General features: G+C 45.6%; 1 protein-coding gene across 4 annotated transcripts in view; it reads left to right on the forward strand.

The window, feature by feature from the left end:
* Window positions 1–22,670, forward strand: part of LOC117501911 (alpha-(1,3)-fucosyltransferase 9-like) — a 45,530-nt gene that overhangs the window by 11,120 nt on the left and 11,740 nt on the right. For 2 of the 4 annotated variants that reach the window (XM_034160873.1, XM_034160872.1), the window contains one exon: window positions 9,119–10,718. The exons of the other annotated variants lie outside the window; for them this stretch is intronic. In XM_034160873.1, coding sequence (XP_034016764.1) covers window positions 9,122–10,189 — 1,068 coding nt within the window. In that variant the 5' untranslated portion in view covers window positions 9,119–9,121 and the 3' untranslated portion in view covers window positions 10,190–10,718. Of the gene's footprint in view, window positions 1–9,118; window positions 10,719–22,670 lie in introns of those variants that run through there. 4 annotated transcript variants of the gene reach the window in all.

The following is a 22,670-nucleotide window of genomic DNA, read 5'->3' on the forward strand; positions in this document are numbered from 1 at the left end:
TATAGGTAAAGTATAATGTAATGTACAAAGTGCAAGGCAGACTGCAGCAGTTAGTGACAAAGCCAAGGTGATTTATTTACAGCAATAACTAACAAAAGCATATAGGTGGATGGGAGAAAACGGTGAGGGACTCAGGGTACAAAACTTAACAAAAATACCAAAAACAAACAAACAAACAAACAAACAACACAACACAGTACTTACTACAATAAGGAAAAGACAAAGCTCTTAGACCATCCACAGAAAGACAATGGAACCCCAAAGTCAAGACAAACATATAAATAAGTGGTAAAAATAAGCCAACTCATTGACACATGTAAGTAATCACAAAAAACAAAACAAAACAAAAAAACTCAAGGAATCGAAGGACTGAAAATAACCACATGAGGGGAGCAAAAGCAAGGCATTCTCATAAAACAAGACCATCTCAGAATATCACATATACAGTTGGATATAAAAGTTTTGGCATCCCTGATCATTTCCATGATTTTCCTTTATAAATCATTGGTTGTTTGGATCAGAAATGTCAGTTAAATATATTATATAGCAAACAAACACAGTGATATTTGAGAAGTGAAATGAAGTTCATAGGATTTACAGAAAGTGTGCAATAATTCTTTAAACAAAATTAGGCAGGTGCATAAATTTGGGCACTCCAACAGAAAAAATACATCAATATTTAGTAGATCCTCCTCTTGGAGAAATAACAGCCTCTAAACACTTCCTATAGCTTCCAATAAGAGTCTGAACTCTGGTTGAAGGAATTTTGGACCATTCTTCCGTACAAAACATCTCAGGATTGTTGGTTTCCGAGCATGGACAGCCCGCTTAAAATCACACCACAGATTTTCAATAATATTCAGGTCTGGGGACTGAGGTGACCATTCCAGAACGTACTTGTTCCCTTGCATGAATACCTTAGTAGATTTTGAGCAGTGTTTAGGGTCACTGTCTTGTTGAAAGATCCAGCCCAAGCACAACTTCAACTTTGTCACTAATTCTTGAACATTGTTCTCACAAATCTGCTGATATTGACTGGAATCCATGTGAGCCTCAACTTTAACAAGATTCCCAGTACCTGCACTGGCCACACAGCCCCACAGGATGGAACCACCTCCAAATTTTACTGTAGGTAGCAAGTGTTTTTCTTGGAATGCTGTGTTATTTTTCAGCCATGCATACCGCCCCTTGTTATGTCCAAATAACTCAATTTTAGTTTCATCAGTCCACAGCACCTTATTCCAAAATGAAGCTGGCTTGTCCAAATGTGCTTTAGCATACCTCACGCCTCATACAGCATCTCTTCGTGCAAAGTGTGCTGTATAATTGAACGATGCACAGAGACACTATCTGCAGCAAAATCATGTTGTAGGTCTTTGGAGCAAGTCTGTGGGTTGACTATGACTGTTCTCACCATCCTTCGCATCAGCTTATCTGAGATTTTTCTTGGCGTGCCACTTCCGGCCTTAACTAGTACTGTGACTGTGGTCTTCCATTTCCTCACTATGTTCCTCACAGTGGAAACTGACAGCTGAAATCTCTGAGATAGCTTTTTGTATCCTTCCCCTAAACCATGATGTTGAACAATCTTTGTTTTCAGGTCATTTGAGAGTTGCTTAGAGGCTCTCATTAGAAGAGATGCAAAGAGGAGAAACATTTGCAAATGACCACCTTAAATACCCTTTCTCATGATTGGATTCACCTGTGTAAGGAAGTCAAGGGTCAATGAGCTTACCAGACCAATTTTGTGTTCCAGTAATTAGTGCTAAATGTATTCAAATCAATAAAATGACAAAGGTGCCCAAATTTATGCACCTGCCTAACTTTGCTTGAATAATTACTGCACACTTTCTGTAAATACTAGAAACTTCATTTTACTTCTCAAATATCAGTGTGTTCATCTGCTATATGATATATTTAACTGAAATTTAACCAATGATTTATGAAGAAAAATTATAAAAATTATCAGGGGTGCCCAAACTTTTACACACCACTGTACATCTAAGAAATAAAATGCAAACCTGAAGAAACTCTTCCCAATGGGCACGTCACATTGGGAGGAGGCCCCGGGGAAGACCCAGGACACGCTGGAGGGACTACATCTCTCGGCTGGCTTGGGAACACCTTGGGGTTCCCCTGGAGGAGCTGGGGGAGGTGTGTGTGGATCGGGAGGTCTGGGCAGCTTTGCTTGAGCTGCTGCCCCCACAACCCGACTCTGGATAAAGCGGAAGAAAATGGAAATGAAGAGAAAAACAGAAACACTAAACATGGAACAATCAAAGAACTAGGGAGAACTTAATCAACAAAAGCAAAGTTACCTAAAAGAAAATGCAAGAGGTATGAGATGGGGGAGAAGTCAGGACCCAATGAGAAAAACACCACAACATGGTACAAATAAAGGAACACAGACCGTGTCATAAAACAGAAAACCACATAACCTGGGTAATCCAAAACTAGAAAGACCGCTGAGGGGAAAGACAGACCACGGCAGGAAAACATGATAAACTTGAGACCTATAACCAGAAATGATGAGCATAGGAAATACAAACAGAGTAGACATGAGACACACGAGGCCGGGTGGAGAGGACAGAGACAAGATGGAAGGAATGAGACAAGGGCATTGGTTAGGACACACACAAACAGAAGAGCAGGTGCACAGTGCAACAGGTAAACAAAACCAGACAGACGGTGAGGACTCAGAGGTGGACAGAACTATTGAAAAACACACAAGACAAGAATGACCTACAGGGTTAAATTAAACATGCACTAGACTAAAGAGGGACACTGACAAAAACAACCCCCAAAACCCCAGTCAGACGGGCCGCAGGGCAGAACTGCAACAGTGTTACTAATGTAATTATTGTGACTATGGTCCCAGCTCTCTTCAGGTCATTGATCAGGTCCTCCCGTGTATTTCTGGGCTTTCTCAGAATCAGCTTTACCCCATGAGGTGAAATCTTGCATGGAGCCCCGGACTAAGGAAGATTGACAATCATCTTGTGTTTCTTCCATTTTCTAAGAATAACACCAACCGTTTTTGTCTTCTCACCAAATTGCTTGCCTGTTGTCCTGTAGTCCATACAAGCCCTGTGCAGGTCTACAGTTTTGTCCCTGGTGTCCTTAGACAGCTCTTTGGTCTTGGCTATGGTGGACAGGCTGGAGTGTGATTGATTGAGTGTGTGAACAGGTGTCTTTTATAGAGGTAACAAGTTCAAACATGTGCAGTTAATACAGGTAAAGAATGCAGAATAAAGAAAAACTAACAGGCCTGCGAGAGCCAGAATTCTTGCTGGTTGGTGATCAAATATTTATTTCATGCAATAACATGCATATTAATTATTTAAAAATCATACAATGTGTTTTTTTTTTTTTTTTTTTAGATTCTGTCTCTCACAGTTGAAGCATACCTACGATAACAATTACAGACCTCTCTGTTCTTTGTAGGTGGGAAAAGTTGCAAAATTGACAGTGGATCAAATACTTATTTGCCTCGCTGTATATACAGCTACAGATTATATTTGTAGCAAAGCACACATTTTTTCTTGCCCCGTCACCAAAATAGGGCATTTTTGTGACGGAAGCACGACAAATAGCATGAGACTGGTGTTGTGTGGGCCGCTGAAGAGGAGGTACTGCTGGCCCACCACCACCAGAGGGCGCCCTGCCTGGAGTGCGGGCTCCAGGCACCAGAGGGCGCCGCCGCCTCACGTGAGCAGCTACGGTGACAGCTGTCACCCATCACCTGAGACAGCTGACGGCAATCATCTGTGGGGTATATCAGCAGGACGGCACCTCCACCTCATTGCCGAGATATCGTTTCTACCTACGAGGTAACGTATCAAAGCTGACGGAGTGTATCCTTTTGGATTAGTGTATAGCTTGTGGAGTACTGTTCCAACGAGAGGTGGAGGTAACTTCCCTGCTGTTCGGAGTCTTGGGTGCAAACGCGCCCCCATCTAACTGTTCTTTGTTCCTCGCCAGCAGTACCAGGTCCGACACGCGGAGGCAGTGGCCACCTGGGAGTTCGGGACTTGGCGGCTCCAGTATTTCCGGGGTCCTGTGGCAGAGGAAGCCGTGTGGTTCGGGTCTTACCTTGGAGAGGCGTCTCCTATCTTCGAGCCTGCCCACACGACACTTTTGTGAATTGACTGTTGTCCATTTCGTGATTGGTTGTATTCGTTGTGCACGTTCACAACAGTAAAGCCTTGTTATTTGACTTTCTCCATTGTCCGTTCATTTGCGCCCCCTGTTGTGGGTCCGTGTACTGACACTTTCCCAACAGGATATCTCTGCCATCGTCATGGATCCCGAGGGGCGTCAACCGGCTGTTGAACGGCCAATGGAAGAACAGGACGCGCAGGCGTCCGCGGGAGGGGTAATCGGTGAGTTGCAGCGGATCCTCACCGCTTTCACGACTCGGTTGGATTTCATGACCGAGCAGAACGTCCTCCTGAACCGCAGGGTGGAGGCTCTCGCCGCGCAGGTGGAAGCGCGCCCTCCGGGCGCCGCTGCTTCTCTCCCTCCCGTAGATCCTGTGCGTAACGTTGACGTTCCACTGGTTGTTCAACGACCTCTCCCTCCTTCCCCGGAAGCATACATAAGCCCTCCAGAGCCGTACGGAGGCTGTGTGGAGACGTGCGCGGATTTTCTGATGCAGTGTTCGCTCGTCTTCGCACAGCGTCCCGTTATGTACGCGACCGATGCTAGTAAAGTAGCTTATGTCATAAACCTGCTTCGCGGTGAGGCACGCGCTTGGGCTACAGCGCTCTGGGAGCAGAATTCACGGCTCCTTCTGACATACGATGGGTTTGTGAGGGGGCTCAGAACCGTGTTCGATCACCCTAATAGGGGCGAGACCGCTTCAACCGTGCTACTGTCAATGAGACAGGGGCGCCGGAGCGCAGCTGTTTATGCAGTCGACTTCCGCATCGCGGCTGCGAGATCCGGCTGGAATAACGCTGCCCTCCGCGCCGCCTTTGTAAACGGACTGTCTTTGGTTCTCAAGGAGCACCTGGTGGCTAAGGACGAACCGCGGGATTTAGACGGGCTTATCGATCTTGTCATACGGTTGGACAACCGGTTAGAAGAACGTCGGCGGGAACGAGACGAAGGGCGTGGCCGGGCACGCGCCGTCCCTCTCCCTTCCGGTTCCGACCGCGCTCCGCCTTCCCCACGCTCCACGGCCCCTGCGCTCCGTGGGGCCACAGCTCCCCCTACTGACGAAGCTATGGACACGAGTAGGGCAAAATTTAGGGCACCAGCTGCACAGAGGAGACGGGCCCATGGAGCTTGTTTTGTTTGTGGTGCACTAGAGCACCATGTGAGAGACTGCCCCGAGCGGTTACAACACCAACGCCCGCCCCTAGAGACTGGGCTAGGGGTGGGCCGAGACATTCACGTGGGACACACCCACATTGCTACACGACTCCCAGTCACGATCCTGTATGAGGATTTAACCCTGAAGGCCCCAGCACTGGTGGACACGGGCTCTGAGGGGAATCTGTTGGACTGCAGATGGGCCAGGGAGATAGGGCTCCCTCTGGTGGCGCTTACCTCGCCTGTGCAGGTTCGAGCACTAGATGGCTCCCTGCTCCCTCCGATCACACATAAGACACCACCTGTAACGCTGGTGGTGTCAGGAAACCACCGGGAGGTGATCGAGTTTTTTGTGACTCAGGCCACTTCCCGTGTGGTTTTAGGCTTTCCCTGGATGTTGAAGCACAATCCCCGGATTGATTGGCCGTCCGGGGTAGTGGTTCAGTGGAGCGAGACCTGCCATCGGGTGTGTCTAGGTTCCTCGGTTCCTCCCGGCTCCCAAGCTAAGGAGGAGGTCAGAGTCCCGCCCAATCTGGGGACGGTGCCGGTGGAGTACCACGACCTTGTCGACGTGTTCAGCAAGGATCTGGCGCTCACACTCCCCCCCCACCGTCCGTACGATTGTGCCATCGATTTGGTTCCAGGCAGTGGGTTCCCGTCCAGTAGACTGTACAACCTCTCACGGCCTGAGCGCGAATCAATGGAGACCTACATCCGGGACTCGTTAGCTGCCGGGTTGATCCGAAATTCCACCTCCCCGATGGGCGCAGGTTTCTTTTTCGTGGGTAAAAAAGATGGCGGACTTCGTCCATGCATTGATTATAGGGGTTCACGGGCCTCCCGCCGTCCCAGGGAAACACCGTGATCCTCACGATAGTGGACCGATTCTCCAAGGCAGCCCACTTCGTGGCCCTCCCGAAGCTCCCAACGGCCCAGGAGACAGCGGACCTCCTGGTCCACCATGTCGTCCGCCTGCATGGGATACCATCAGACATCGTCTCCGATCGCGGTCCCCAGTTCTCCTCGCATGTCTGGAGGAGCTTTTGCCGGGAACTGGGGGCCACGGTCAGTCTCTCGTCCGGGTATCACCCCCAGACCAACGGGCAAGCAGAGCGGGCCAATCAAGAAATGGAGCAAACACTGCGTTGTGTGACAGCCGCGCACCCGGCGGCCTGGAGTACTCATCTGGCCTGGATCGAGTACGCCCACAACAGTCAAGTGTCATCAGCCACCGGCCTCTCCCCCTTTGAGGTGTGTTTGGGGTATCAGCCCCCATTGTTCCCGGTGGTTGAGGGAGAGGTCGGTGTGCCCTCGGTCCAGGCCCACCTGCGGAAGTGCCGTCGGGTGTGGCGTGCCGCCCGTTCTGCTTTGTTGAAGGCCCGGATGAGGGCGAAGACCCATGCAGACCGGCGGCGGACCCCGGCCCCTACGTATCGCCCCGGGCAGGAAGTGTGGTTGTCCACGAAGGACATCCCGCTAAAGGTGGCCTCCCCAAAACTGCAGGACAGATACATAGGACCGTTTAAATTCTCAAGGTCATCAATCCCGCCGCAGTGAGGCTTCGGCTTCCAGCCTCACTGCGGATCCATCCAGTATTTCATGTGTCAAAGCTCAAGCCCCATCACACCTCGCCCCTCTGTACACCCGGTCCGGCACCACCTCCTGCCCGGATCATCGATGGCGAGCCGGCTTGGACAGTGCGCCGGTTGTTGGACGTCCGACGGATGGGCCGGGGCTTTCAATATCTGGTGGACTGGGAGGGGTACGGTCCCGAAGAACGCTCCTGGGTGAAGAAGAGCTTCATCCTGGACCCGGCCCTCCTGGCCGACTTCTACCGTCGCCACCCGGACAAGCCCGGTCGGGCGCCAGGAGGCGCCCGTTGAGGGGGGGGTCCTGTTGTGTGGGCCGCTGAAGAGGAGGTACTGCTGGCCCACCACCACCAGAGGGCGCCCTGCCTGGAGTGCGGGCTCCAGGCACCAGAGGGCGCCGCCGCCTCACGTGAGCAGCTACGGTGACAGCTGTCACCCATCACCTGAGACAGCTGACGGCAATCATCTGTGGGGTATATCAGCAGGACGGCACCTCCACCTCATTGCCGAGATATCGTTTCTACCTACGAGGTAACGTATCAAAGCTGACGGAGTGTATCCTTTTGGATTAGTGTATAGCTTGTGGAGTACTGTTCCAACGAGAGGTGGAGGTAACTTCCCTGCTGTTCGGAGTCTTGGGTGCAAACGCGCCCCCATCTAACTGTTCTTTGTTCCTCGCCAGCAGTACCAGGTCCGACACGCGGAGGCAGTGGCCACCTGGGAGTTCGGGACTTGGCGGCTCCAGTATTTCCGGGGTCCTGTGGCAGAGGAAGCCGTGTGGTTCGGGTCTTACCTTGGAGAGGCGTCTCCTATCTTCGAGCCTGCCCACACGACACTTTTGTGAATTGACTGTTGTCCATTTCGTGATTGGTTGTATTCGTTGTGCACGTTCACAACAGTAAAGCCTTGTTATTTGACTTTCTCCATTGTCCGTTCATTTGCGCCCCCTGTTGTGGGTCCGTGTACTGACACTTTCCCAACAACTGGGCTGTGTAAAACCCATGTTTCGGATCAGATCACAGCTTTTAAATCACAGATGATATCTTTTTTTTTTTTTTTTTGTGGATCAGACAAATAAAAACCAATAAATAAATAAATAAATAAAAACAAGAGAAATACCACTTTGCCTTCCATTTTTTAAATTAACTGGAGAACAATGAAAACAAGGAGCCTTTACCCTTGGTCCTGAATAAAAAACAAGGTGTTAAACAATGTATAAATAATATTTTAAAATAAAGTACTGAAATAATACTGTAATACTCAACTGTCATGAGCAGTATCTGTGACATTATACATCGCACGTGCAGGTCATACTGGCAGGTTTTACAGTGCCAGAGCTATCTCGGGGTTCCCTCATATGCACTCAAATTCGTTTCAGATCACATTTTGCTGCCATCAGAATATGGAAATTGCGGTCAGATGGTCCTCAGATTGCACATGGACTGCCGTTGGATAGGTGTCCCATCTCGACGGTGGCCGGAGTGTTTTGAGCATGTGTGCCACACTCAGGGCTGCCAGCCGATTTTGACCCACTGTGTGGACTTCCACAGATGGCTGTCAGAACGTTTTGGAACTGAAAATCCAACACTTTTCGGATATGCGCCGATTCGTCATTCTAACGCCATTCTGCGTGATTCTGGCTATGTGTGACGGGGGTATCAGGAAAACCTGTTTAGTGAACTTTTCAGCCACCTTGGCTTTCCTTTTGATGTGATTGAACGATTATTTCCAGCCAAAGGGGAATTCCTCAAAACACTAGTGAGACCATATTTCAACCTGAGTCCACCTTGCTACATGAAGATTATGTGCGCACGTGACAGCGGGTGTTTTCTTGATGTAGACATGAGTATTTTATATGTGTTAATGATTGTAAGCATAAAACAAAATTCAATCAGCCACTTGTTTACATGTAAATATACTGTGTGCACATGCATGTGTGCGTGTGCGTGCACGCGTGTACACGGAAGTGAAGAGATGACATGTTTTTTAATGTTTGAGGGACACAGCCTGGATAAATTTGAAGTTCCCTGCAGGTGTATTTCTGATGAAAATCACCCATGATATGACCTGTTAGGACCAGTGTCAACATAGCAGTTTTGTCTGATATACTAATCAAACTAATATAACAGCAGAGTTTTTTTCTTCTGTAATATTTAATGTTTAATGGAGTAAATTTTAATGGATCTGCCATAATCTTGTTTTTCCTTCCACAGATAATGAAACCATCTTACAAGACAAAAACCTGTTTAACAACGCTAGTCGTGTTTGGGCTTTTCTTCTTTGTTCTTTCATATTATTTTTGCTTTGATTGCTCATCTACTTTGATTTATGGGAACAACAGAGTGATGGATCACACTAAAAAGCCCATAGTTCTGCTTTGGTGGTGGCCTCTTGGGGAGAAGTTTGACTTTCAAGATTGTTTGACCTACTTCAACATCAACAGCTGCATTCTAACAGATGACAGATCCCTGTACAGTGAGGCAGCAGCTGTCATTTTTTATCATAAGCACATATACAGGAACAAATTAAACATGCCGCGCTGTCCTCGCCCTCCTTTCCAGAAGTGGATTTGGTATAATGTGGAATCGCCAACAAACACGCAGATGAAGTCGGGTTTGGATAACATCTTCAACTTAACGCTGAGCTACAGAAGAGACGCCGACATCACAGTGAGGAATGAGCTGACAATCAAGCAATCAGAGGACAACGACACATTTGTTCTGCCTAAAAAAGACAAACTGGTGTGTTGGATTGTGAGTAATAACGCTTATTTCACTGGGACGGCTACAAGAGAAAAGCACTACCTTGAACTGTCCAAGCATGTTAATATTCATGTCTACGGCACAGCATTTGGCGGGAGTCCTTTGAAGTACGAGGACTATTACTTGACCATTGCTTCCTGTAAGTTTTACCTCTCGTTTGAAAACTCGTTGCACAAAGACTACATCACAGAGAAGATCAACGGACCGCTAGTAGCAGGGACAGTACCTGTAGTTTTGGGGCCACCAAGAGAAAACTATGAGCAGTTCTACCCCTCTGAGTCTTTCATTCATGTAAATGATTTCCCTGATGCCAAGTCGCTGGCAGATTATCTGATCCACTTGGACAAGAACAACAAGATGTACATGAGCTACTTTGAATGGAGGAAATACTACACAGCCACCCCTCATCTCCTGTCAACACAAAATGAGTTCATTCATCCCATCTGCCTCGCCTGTGACCATATAGCACGGGACACATCTTTCCATGTAGTTCAGGACCTTTATCGGTGGTATTATTCATGATATGTCCAAAACATTTTTTTTATATATATTTTTTTTTTATTAGGCGGTAAGGCACAGGAACTGATGTCAAAATTATAATGATCAGATCACATCTGCAATGCAGCTGTCAATAAGCACAATCAGTATAGTAGAAATACTGTGCATCACATTGAATGAAAAATAATGCATATGATAATCTGCCTCCTATAGGTTTTCTGTTTGAACAGGAACCGAACATGAAAAGGCAAAACAAGCGAAGTAAAAAAAAAAAAAAATAATAAAATAATAATAATAATAATAATAAAATAATAATAATAATAATAATCAAGAAATTATGAGAATACTAAAAATATTTTTAACAGGAAGGGAGAGGAGGTCCATCAATCATGAGAGAAAGAGTTGAGAGAGTGAAAGAATGTTAAAAAGGGAAGCCATTTGTTATAAAATTTATCAGTTACCTTTCATTGAATATCTAATCTTCTCCAGCTTTAAAAAAGACATGGTGTCATTGAGCCACTGAGCACTAGAGGGCGCTTTAGTTGACTTCCAGTGAAGAAGAAGATGCCGTCTTGCCAATAGAGAAGTGTAAGCTAAAATATCTAATTGGTTAGAGGTAAACCTGGTATGGTCTTCTGGGAGCCTGAATATGGCGACATGGGGTGATATTTTTATGGTCTTTGAAAATATTTTTGACATGGTATCAAAGTAGTTCTGCCAGAAGCGAGACAGCAAGGAACAGGAGTAAAACATATGAGTTAAATTGCAAAATGGAGCTTGACATTTATCGCAACTGTCAGTGACAGTGGAATAGATTTGTGAGAGTCGAGCTTTGGAATAATGGACTCTGAACAGTACTTTAAACTGTATGAGGGTGAGACGAGCACAAGCTGAGCTTGTATAAATTTTAAGAGCAATGTCCTACCAGTTATCTTCCAAATTCAAGCCCAATTCTTGTTCCCAGGCAGCCTTGACTTTGGTGACTGGTGTGCAATCAAAGGACAAAATCTGATTATAAACTTTAGATATGAGCGACTTCTGGAGTGGTTCATGGCTTAGAAGATCTTCCCAGTGTAGACTTGGTGGTATGGAGGGAAAATCTGGAAACAAGTCCTTACCCTAATCCTAACCCTAACCCTTAGCACATTGTCTAATTTGAAAATAACGAAAAAGATGAGATGGTGGAAGATTAAATTCTACTGAGAGATCTGAGAAGCTGCGAAAAATACCATCCTTGTAAAGATCTTTAAAACGTTTCAATCCTTTGTTATGCCAAGCAAAAAAGGTTGAATCTGTAATTGCAGGTTGAAATAAATGATTCCTTAATAGAGGAGTTAAAGTAGAGGTAGACTTGAATTTGAAATGCCTCCTAAATTGATACCAAATTTTGAGTGTGGAATGAACCACTTGGTTATTTGTAAAGCTGGAGAGATTCGATGGAATAGAAGAGGTAAGCAAAGTGATAAGGGAGGATGAATCACAAGACTGTGCCTCTAAATTGCACCATGGCAAATCTCTTGATCTGGACCAAAATGAGGTCTTGTGAATATGTGCAGCCCAATAATATAATTGGAAATTTGGAAGAGACAATCCGCCATTGAATTTACATCTCTGAAGTGTGGATTTGCGGATCCTGGGTACCCTTCCACCCCATAAGAAGTGAGAAATAGTTTGATCAATTGTATTAAAGAACTGTTTAGGCAAAAAAAAGTGGGAGACAGTGGAATAAAAATAAAAACTTGGGCAAGATGTTCATTTTGACTGCATTAATTCTTCAAATTAAAGAAAGAGGTAAGCTCCCACATCTTTGGAAATCAGATTTAACTTTAGACATTAAAGGCAAGAAGTTGGCAGAAAAAAGGGAATTTAATGTTCTGGTTATATTGATCCCTAGATACCTAAAGCCAGACATGCTCAATTTAAAGGGAATATCGGATTGTTTGAGTTGTAATGCTGAAGTGTTAATAGGATAGCATTCAGTTTTAGAGATATTCACCTTGTAGCCCGAAAATGATCCAAATCTCCGAAAAACAGATAAAATTTTTGGAATGGATAGAACGGTATCAGAGACATATAACAATAAATCATGGGCATAGAGTGATAGCTTAAACTCTGTGCCCAGTCGAGTAATCCCAGTAAAAATGGAGGACAAGTGCAAAAAGATTGACAAAGGCATTATGGCTATTGCGAACAATAGGGGAGATAAAGGACACCCCTGTCTGGTGCCACGGGCAAGAGAGAAAAAAAATTTGATTGGATATTATTGGTGGAAATATTAGCTTGTGGAGATGTGTAAAGGAGACTGATCCACGAAATGAACCCATCACCCAGCTCAATTTTCTTTAGAACAGCAAACAAGTGTCCAAAACATTTTTAAACTTGCATCATGAATTCCGTACTTTTGGATTTTATTTAACACCTATTAAAATAAAACCAAGAAGTAATAAACTCCAAAATAACACCGATTAGCATATAGACACTGTAGAGAATCTAATTTTACAATTTTATAAAATTTGTAAGAATAAACAGCTAAGAAAAAAAACTAGATTAATTCAGTTAACAGTAAGAAACTGTATTGTACAAATACACTCCTTTTAGGGAATTGTCATTTTATTGTGCAATTACTAAGTAGTTAGCATAGCTTGGCACTCACACCAAAATGAGCCTGTTAAGGGAGTGAAGGAACCTGTCACACCTTGACGATTTAGCTAGCGTATGCCGACGTATCAAAAATGCGGCCAGTACGGCATTAGATGGTAGCTGACATGTTCAGCAAGTTCTGTGGTGGAACATGTGAGTAACTTACAAGTAACGTGTATCAACAAATGTGTTACTTACCTATAACAAATGGCCAGCGTATGTGAGACTTATTAGCTTCAACTATGTTGAAAATATTGTGCATAGACAAAATTTTTTTGACAACCTCGCTGTACTATGATTTATACCAGCGTGCTTCATCATGCTCTTAACTAAACTTCCCCATAATTTATTTGACGTACATCAGCGTAATCGCCAAATTTTTCATACGTTGGCATGCGCTGGCTAAATCGTCAAGGTGTGACAGACCCATGATGGTCAAGTAGTTAAAGTGGTGGGCTTGTTGACAAAAGATCCTCTGTTCCAATCCTTGCTGAATAGAAAGTCACTCAGGACCCTTGGGCAAGGTCTTTAATCCCCAGGTTGCTCCAGGTGTGTAGTAAATGTCTTGCATCGCTGTTAATGTGTACACATTTTTCCAGTTAGTGATTTTAGCAGTTTATGTTGTCATGTTTCATATTTGTGCATGATGTTGATTTCAATAAACCATGTAAATTTTAAATGGACCTGATGTGATAGATTGCATGAATCAGTATTTAAAAGCATTGAAATGATATTGTGAATATTGTGAATATGGTTACCTGCACGTGTTAATTTGCTCCACAAATTCTATAAATGTGTTAAAATTATTTGTTATACATACTGTGGGAGCAGATTGGACGGACTCTAAACATGGCTGGTGAGCTTGTTGCTAGTGCTAGCTGTACTTTGCTGTCATAGAAACAAAACCAATAAGCAGCACTTTTTGTTTTGATGAAAGTGCAGAGATTAAGACTTTTGGCACAAGGAAATGATAGTTCCAGTCAGTCGCCATGCTGAACCTGTTCACACAGGTATTGAAAAGAACAAACAAAAACAAAACTAGAGCACCACGCATGTAGGGTACAAACATCTGCTTGCACTACTTTCCAACTCTAACTATTTTTTATGTTGGAAAAGATTTTCAAGGTCAAAGTCCTGTTGCAAATGACTTTTCATAAGCTAAATTCTATGTATGTATTTAGTTTGTGCACTTGAATCTATTTGTTTTTTTTTTTGTGGTGTTGTCAGGTTTTTTTTCCCCAACTTTTTCGGTTTCTGAATTCTTTTTTCAGATAATTTTCACAGAATGTTGGTTATCTCTGCTATGCACAATCTGCATTGCTTTTTGGCACTTAATTTCCATCTAATAACTGGAACATAGACAAACACACAGAAAATTGGAAACTCCATCCAATTTTGGTGCTGTAGGTAAATCCATAACAGAAAAATAAGAGTGATTGAGGCACGTTTGACTGAAACATAATGCATCATCAAGGGTCATCGAGCCAACGGTCCCACCGAAAATTTGACGTGTCGCTGACCAAACAGTCTTCCCTAAAAATCGGTCCGCCCTGCCTGTGCTGCTGTGCCTATGTCATTTCAGAGCGTCAGTAGCGATTCACCAATTATCGCCTTGTTTCTGCTTACAACGGCCTTGTTTCTGCTTAAAACTGACTTTAGAATGATTTAAGAGGTTTTTAATTTGTCATCTGATGGTTAATAATCACATTATTCCCTTTGATCGCTTTGGGTGTAGAGAATCAGACTCACCAAGTCAGTCTCAGACGTGCTGCTGTGGCGTTCTGAGCACTCTCCTGTCTTCTATTATGAAATAATGCTGAATTTATGTGGAAACGATTGTTGTACAAAAGCTTCAGATACCCATTGCTGAGATAGATGATGACTGAAGTGCAGTTTTAAGCAGAAACGAGGCAATAATCAGTCAAATGCTGCAGACGCTCCGAAATGACACATGCGCAGTGAAGGAAGGGTGGACCAATTTTTAGGGGGGACTGTTCGGTCGGCGACATCAGATCAGACTTTGTCAGGTGATAGTGAGTGCCAGACTGCACCTCACTTTCAAATACGAGAGTGATTGGAGAATGTTTAATTAAGATATAATGTAAAATATTCATGAAAGGGATTTTTTAATGATAAATTTAAATGGCCACAAAAGCTATAATCTGGATCAGATCTGGATCAAACTTTGTCAGTCGATAAAGGATACCATCCTACATAATGCTCTCACACATGAAAGAAATTTGATCTTTTTGAATAGAGTTGTGAATTTTTGAAAATTTGTTCAGTGTTAAACGATAGAGATTTTTTTTCCAATCTTCCAAGAGTTTTCCTGACTTTGACCTTTGACGGATGACCTTGAAAATTGAATCAGTTCTTGCCTATCAAGATATGAATCATCTGTAAAAATTTTGCAACAGTATATGTAAAAAAATGTGGGTTACAGCCTGTTCACAAACAAACAGGGCAAAAACATAACCGCCGCCCAACTTTGCTGGCAGATTAAAAGAAAGAAAAAAACAAAAATGAAGCAAAACACGTCATAATGCTCCTTTAATAAAAATGCTTATTGAGAGTATCCACCTATGTCAGATTTAATATTAAATGAACCCAAAAATGCAGACAAGGGAACCACACAGTGAAGTGAAAGAAAAAATACTTTAGTTTAGAAGAAATGATGAAGCTTTTCAACAGATGGAGTCCAAAACAGTGAGGTGACAGGAGGCAGGTTTGTTTGTGACAGGAGTGACGGGAGGGAACGCAGTGAAAGTGAGAAGATACACAGCGGTAGGGTTGGGTATCGGTTGGGTTTTATCCGATAACGATGCCTACTCGGTATTTTTTAAACGATACTGGTGCTTAAACGGTTCTCGAACCGGTACTTTAAAAAAAATGAATTGCACACACTTTGTCAAAAAAAACCCAATACCCTTTTATTCCTAAATAAAATTGAAACATAATATTAAGTTGTTGTAAATCTTTAAACAATATAAATAAAACATATGATAATAATAAATAAATATAAAATGTCCATAATATCAAATAGAACAATAAGCCGAACAATCACTTTAATATAAATATAACACAAATATGGGTTCAGGGCAGTGCTCATCTCCCTTCAAAAAAACAAAACAAAACAAAAAACAATATATATATATATATATATATATATATATATATATATATATATATATATATATATATATATATATATATATATATATATATATATATATATATATATATTAGTCTATTTTAATATCAGCCACATTTTCACCTGAAAGATGGCGATTCCACCGTGGAAAATGGATGAAGCCCCATCACCACAAATTTGGTGGCTGCCCTGTGGATTTCCTCCACCTTCTCTTTGGGTAGTGCATTCTTCTTAGCCAGGGTGAAAGGAGTCACTGGTTACTTGAATGCCAGAAATAAAAACATTACTATCAAAATAGTTAATAATATACACCTGTCTGTTACTCATTAAACGAAAATTGACACTGATGTAAATATACTGAAAGTTCAACATTTTGTTTACATATATTCAGACTTTTGCTTTAAGCAGACATTGAGCAGAAATATTTAATAGTGTAGCCTCGAGACAGGTATATCGAGACAGGTCACGTACAACTGGCCTACAGTCTTTAGCTATAGCTTACCTATTTGTTGTTCCTATGCAATAGCAAAATTGTGCATTCAATCTTGTGCAAAATGCGCATTCAATCTCGTACATTTTGCATATACAGTACTTGTTATGAGGTTCATGTTAAGCATAACGTCAGCAGACGCTAAGTGGAACTATACATAGCCAGGCGTTAGACACACGCTGTTAAAATGCAACAGTACTTGCTAATGCTAACCTAAGACAATAATCAATCAATCAATCAATTTTTTTATATAGCGCCAAATCACAACAAACAGTTGCCCCAAGGCGCTTTATATTGTAAGGCAAGGCCATACAATAATTATGTAAAACCCCAACGGTCAAAACGACCCCCTGTGAGCAAGCACTTGGCTACAGTGGGGAGGAAAAACTCCCTTTTAACAGGAAGAAACCTCCAGCAGAACCAGGCTCAGGGAGGGGCAGTCTTCTGCTGGGACTGGTTGGGGCTGAGGGAGAGAACCAGGAAAAAGACATGCTGTGGAGGGGAGCAGAGATCGATCACTAATGATTAAATGCAGAGTGGTGCATACAGAGCAAAAAGAGAAAGAAACAGTGCATCATGGGAACCCCCCAGCAGTCTACGTCTATAGCAGCATAACTAAAGGATGGTTCAGGGTCACCTGATCCAGCCCTAACTATAAGCTTTAGCAAAAAGGAAAGTTTTAAGCCTAATCTTAAAAGTAGAGAGGGTGTCTGTCTCCCTGATCTGAATTGGGAGCTGGTTCCACAGGAGAGGAGCCTGAAAGCTGAAGGCTCTGCCTCCCATTCTACTCTTACAAACCCTAGGAACTACAAGTAAGCCTGCAGTCTGAGAGCGAAGCGCTCTATTGGGGTGATATGGTACTACGAGGTCCCTAAGATAAGATGGGACCTGATTATTCAAAACCTTATAAGTAAGAAGAAGAATTTTAAATTCTATTCTAGAATTAACAGGAAGCCAATGAAGAGAGGCCAATATGGGTGAGATATGCTCTCTCCTTCTAGTCCCTGTCAGTACTCTAGCTGCAGCATTTTGAATTAACTGAAGGCTTTTTAGGGAACTTTTAGGACAACCTGATAATAATGAATTACAATAGTCCAGCCTAGAGGAAATAAATGCATGAATTAGTTTTTCAGCATCACTCTGAGACAAGACCTTTCTGATTTTAGAGATATTGCGTAAATGCAAAAAAGCAGTCCTACATATTTGTTTAATATGCGCTTTGAATGACATATCCTGATCAAAAATGACTCCAAGATTTCTCACAGTATTACTAGAGGTCAGGGTAATGCCATCCAGAGTAAGGATCTGGTTAGACACCATGTTTCTAAGATTTGTGGGGCCAAGTACAATAACTTCAGTTTTATCTGAGTTTAAAAGCAGGAAATTAGAGGTCATCCATGTCTTTATGTCTGTAAGACAATCCTGCAGTTTAGCTAATTGGTGTGTGTCCTCTGGCTTCATGGATAGATAAAGCTGGGTATCATCCGCATAACAATGAAAATTTAAGCAATACCGTCTAATAATACTGCCTAAGGGAAGCATGTATAAAGTGAATAAAATTGGTCCTAGCACAGAACCTTGTGGAACTCCATAATTAACTTTAGTCTGTGAAGAAGATTCCCCATTTACATGAACAAATTGTAATCTATTAGACAAATATGATTCAAACCACCGCAGCGCAGTGCCTTTAATACCTATGGCATGCTCTAATCTCTGTAATAAAATTTTATGGTCAACAGTATCAAAAGCAGCACTGAGGTCTAACAGAACAAGCACAGAGATGAGTCCACTGTCTGAGGCCATAAGAAGATCATTTGTAACCTTCACTAATGCTGTTTCTGTACTATGATGAATTCTAAAACCTGACTGAAACTCTTCAAATAGACCATTCCTCTGCAGATGATCAGTTAGCTGTTTTACAACTACCCTTTCAAGAATTTTTGAGAGAAAAGGAAGGTTGGAGATTGGCCTATAATTAGCTAAAATAGCTGGGTCAAGTGATGGCTTTTTAAGTAATGGTTTAATTACTGCCACCTTAAAAGCCTGTGGTACATAGCCAACTAACAAAGATAGATTGATCATATTTAAGATCGAAGCATTAAATAATGGTAGGGCTTCCTTGAGCAGCCTGGTAGGAATGGTGTTATGTGGGCCGCTGAAGAGGAGGTACTGCTGGCCCACCACCACCAGAGGGCGCCCTGCTTGGAGTGCGGGCTCCAAGCACGAGAGGGCGCCAGACCCAGAGGAAGTGACAGCTGTCACTCATCACACCAGCTGTCACTCATCTACACCAGTACTTAAGCCGGACTGCAACTCCACCTCCCCGCCGAAAAATCGACTACCGAGAGGTATTTTCTCTGCTATCTGACACTTTGTGTGTACTAAACCAGATCTCTCTTGCAGCCTTATTCTTGTGGACGTTGCCTTATCCGGGACTTCGGCGTGTGGCGTGATGACGACGACTGCGCCACACTCTCTGAACAGATAAGTGGTTAGACAAGAGCTGCACGAGTGTGTGATTCGGAGGTGGAGGTTCTCCTCCTGACTGTGTACAGACTGTGGACCACTGAGTGTAAGGACTTACACTCATTCATCTTGTCTCTGCTTTTTGCCAGCAGTACCAGGGTCGACAGCCGAAGACAGAGGTCACCTGGGGACTCGGGAGTTGGCGGCTCCGGTGTTCTTCAGACCGTTGGTGGTGGAGGCCGTGTGGGACGCGGCCTCTCTCTCGTCAGGGTCTTCTATCTTCGAGCCTGCCCACACGTCACCTGGTGTTAATTGACTTTACAAATTCTGTGTGTTACGTTGTGTGTTGTCACAACATTAAATTGTTACCTTTTGGCTTACTCATTGTCCGTTCATTTGCGCCCCCTGTTGTGGGTCCGTGCTACGACACCTTCCCAACAGGATTTCTCTGCCGCCGTCATGGATTCCGAGGGGCGTCAGCTCGAGCGTGAACGGCCAATGGAAGAGCCGGGAGCGCAGGCGTCAGCGGGAGGCATGTTGAGTGAGCTGCAGCAGATCTTAACCGCCTTCACGGCTCGGTTGGATTTAGTGACCGAGCAGAATGTCCTCCTTAATCGGAGAGTGGAGGCTCTCGCCGCCAGGGTGGAAGCGCACGATCAGGGCGCTGCTGCAGCTCCTCCTCTGGCTGGTCCTGGGCCTGTATCAGACGTACCACTGGTCGTTCAACGAACCCCCCCACCGTCCCCTGAAGCATACATAAGCCCTCCGGAACCGTACGGGGGCTGTGTCGAGACGTGCGCGGACTTCCTCATGCAGTGTTCGCTCGTCTTTTCACAGCGCCCTGTCATGTACGCATCAGACGCTAGCCGGGTAGCTTATGTTATTACTCTGCTTCGAGGAGAGGCACGCGCATGGGCTACGGCGCTTTGGGAGCAGAACTCACGGCTCCTAACGTCTTATACTGGGTTTGTACGGGAGTTCAAACAAGTGTTTGATCATCCCAACAGAGGCGAGACCGCTTCAAACGTGCTGCTGTCGATGAGACAGGGGCGCCGTAGCGCAGCCGAGTATGCAGTTGACTTCCGCATCGCGGCAGCGAGGTCCGGCTGGAATAACGTTGCGCTCCGCGCCGCCTTTATAAGTGGGCTGTCCCCGGTCCTTAAGGAGCACCTACTGGCTAAGGAGGAACCGCAGGATTTTGACGGGCTTGTCGATTTGGTTATACGCTTAGACAACCGTTTGAATGAGCATCGTCGGGAGCAGGCCGGGGGGCGTGACCGGGCACGAGCCGTCCCTCCCCCTTCCGGTTCCGACAAGGTGACGTCGTCCCCACGCTTCACTGCCAGAGAGCCCCGTGTGGCTACAGCTCCCCCTGCTGAGGAGGCTATGGACACGAGCAGGGCCAAAGTAAGATCAAATGTCAGACAAAGGAGACTGGCCCGCGGGGAGTGTTTTGTCTGCGGCTCTTGTGAGCACATGCAGAGGGACTGCCCTGAACGGTCAAACTACAACGCCCGTCCTTAGAAACTGGGCTAAGGGTGGGCCATAACACACACGCGGAAAGACCCCGCAGATCGGCACGAATCCCAGTAACAATCCTTTGTGAGGAGTTAACCCTTCACGCCCCAGCACTGATAGACACGGGGTCAGAAGGGAATCTGCTGGACAGCAGATGGGCAAAGGAAGTAGGGCTCCCTCTGGTGGCTCTGCCGGCACCAGTGCAGGTGCGAGCACTAGATGGCACCCTGCTTCCATTAATCACACATCAGACACAACCAGTGACCTTGGTTGTGTCTGGGAATCACAGGGAGGAGATAGTGTTCCATGTAACACCGTCTACCTCCCGAGTGATTCTGGGTTTTCCATGGATGGTGAAGCACAATCCACGGGTTGATTGGCCGTCTGGGGTTGTGACGCAGTGGAGCGAAACCTGCCACCGGGAGTGTTTAGGATCCTCGGTTCCCCCCGGCACTACAGCAAATGAGGTGGTCAAAGTCCCCCTCAATCTATCGGCGGTGCCTAAGGAGTACCATGGTCTTGCTGACGTTTTCAGCAAAGATCTGGCGCTCACTCTTCCTCCGCACCGACCGTATGATTGTGCCATCGATTTAGTCCCGGGCGTTGAGTACCCGTCCAGTAGGTTGTACAACCTCTCACGTCCGGAACGCGAATCAATGGAGACCTACATCCGGGACTCCTTAGCTGCTGGGCTGATCCGGAACTCCACCTCCCCGATGGGTGCTGGTTTCTTTTTTGTGGGCAAGAAGGACGGCGGACTCCATCCATGCATTGATTACAGAGGGCTGAACGAGATCACGGTTCGCAACCGATACCCGTTACCTCTGTTGGATTCAGTGTTCACGCCCCTGCATGGAGCCCAAATCTTTACGAAATTGGATCTTAGAAACGCGTACCACCTGGTTCGGATCCGGAAGGGAGACGAATGGAAGACGGCATTCAACACCCCGTTAGGTCATTTTGAGTACCTGGTCATGCCGTTCGGCCTCACTAACGCCCCCGCGACGTTCCAAGCTTTGGTAAATGACGTCTTGCGGGACTTCCTGCATCGGTTCGTCTTCGTATATCTGGACGATATACTCATCTTTTCCCCGGACCCTGAGACCCATGTCCAGCATGTACGTCAGGTCCTACAGCGGTTGTTGGAGAACCGGCTGTTTGTGAAGGGCGAGAAGTGCGAGTTCCACCGCACTTCTTTGTCCTTCCTGGGGTTCATCATCTCCTCCAACTCCGTCGCCCCTGATCCGGCTAAGGTTGCGGCGGTGAGAGATTGGCCCCAACCAACAAGCCGCAGGAAACTACAGCAGTTCCTCGGCTTTGCAAATTTTTACAGGAGGTTCATTAAAGGTTACAGTCAGGTAGTTAGCCCCCTGACTGCCCTGACCTCCACCAAGGTCCCCTTCACCTGGTCGGATCGGTGCGAAGCCGCGTTCCAGGAGTTGAAACGCCGGTTCTCGACTGCACCAGTTCTGGTGCAGCCTGATCCTGATCGCCAGTACGTAGTAGAAGTGGACGCCTCTGACTCAGGGATAGGAGCCGTGCTGTCCCAGAGCGTAGAGGCTGATAAAGTTCTCCATCCTTGTGCCTTTTATTCCCGCAGGTTGACCCCAGCTGAACGGAACTATGACGTTGGCAATCGGGAACTTCTTGCGGTGAAGGAGGCTCTTGAAGAGTGGAGACACCTGTTGGAGGGGGCGTCGTTGCCCTTCACGGTTTTCACTGACCATCGGAACCTGGAGTACATCCGGACCGCCAAGCGGCTGAACCCCAGGCAAGCCCGCTGGTCTCTGTTCTTCGGGCGCTTTGACTTCCGGATCACATATCGCCCCGGGACCAAGAACCAAAAATCAGATGCATTGTCCCGGGTGCACGAAGAAGAAGCCAAAGCGGGGCTGTCGAACCCCACCGAGACCATCATCCCCGAGTCCACTGTCGTGGCCACCCTTACCTGGGACGTGGAGAAGACCGTCCGGGAGGCCCTGACCAGGAGCCCGGACCCGGGGACTGGCCCCAAGGACAGACTGTACATCCCACCAGAGGCAAGAGCTGCCGTATTGGACTTCTGTCACGGGTCCAAGCTCTCCTGTCATCCCGGAGTGCGTAGGACCGTGGCAGTAGTCCAGCAGCGCTTCTGGTGGGCGTCCCTGGAAACCGATGTCTGGGACTACATCCAGGCCTGTACCATCTGCGCCAGGGGCAAGGCAGACCATCGGAGGACGACGGGCCTCCTCCAACCCCTG

The sequence above is a fragment of the Thalassophryne amazonica genome, chromosome 20, assembly GCF_902500255.1.
Source record: "Thalassophryne amazonica chromosome 20, fThaAma1.1, whole genome shotgun sequence".
In the NCBI taxonomy this organism is placed as follows: domain Eukaryota; kingdom Metazoa; phylum Chordata; class Actinopteri; order Batrachoidiformes; family Batrachoididae; genus Thalassophryne; species Thalassophryne amazonica.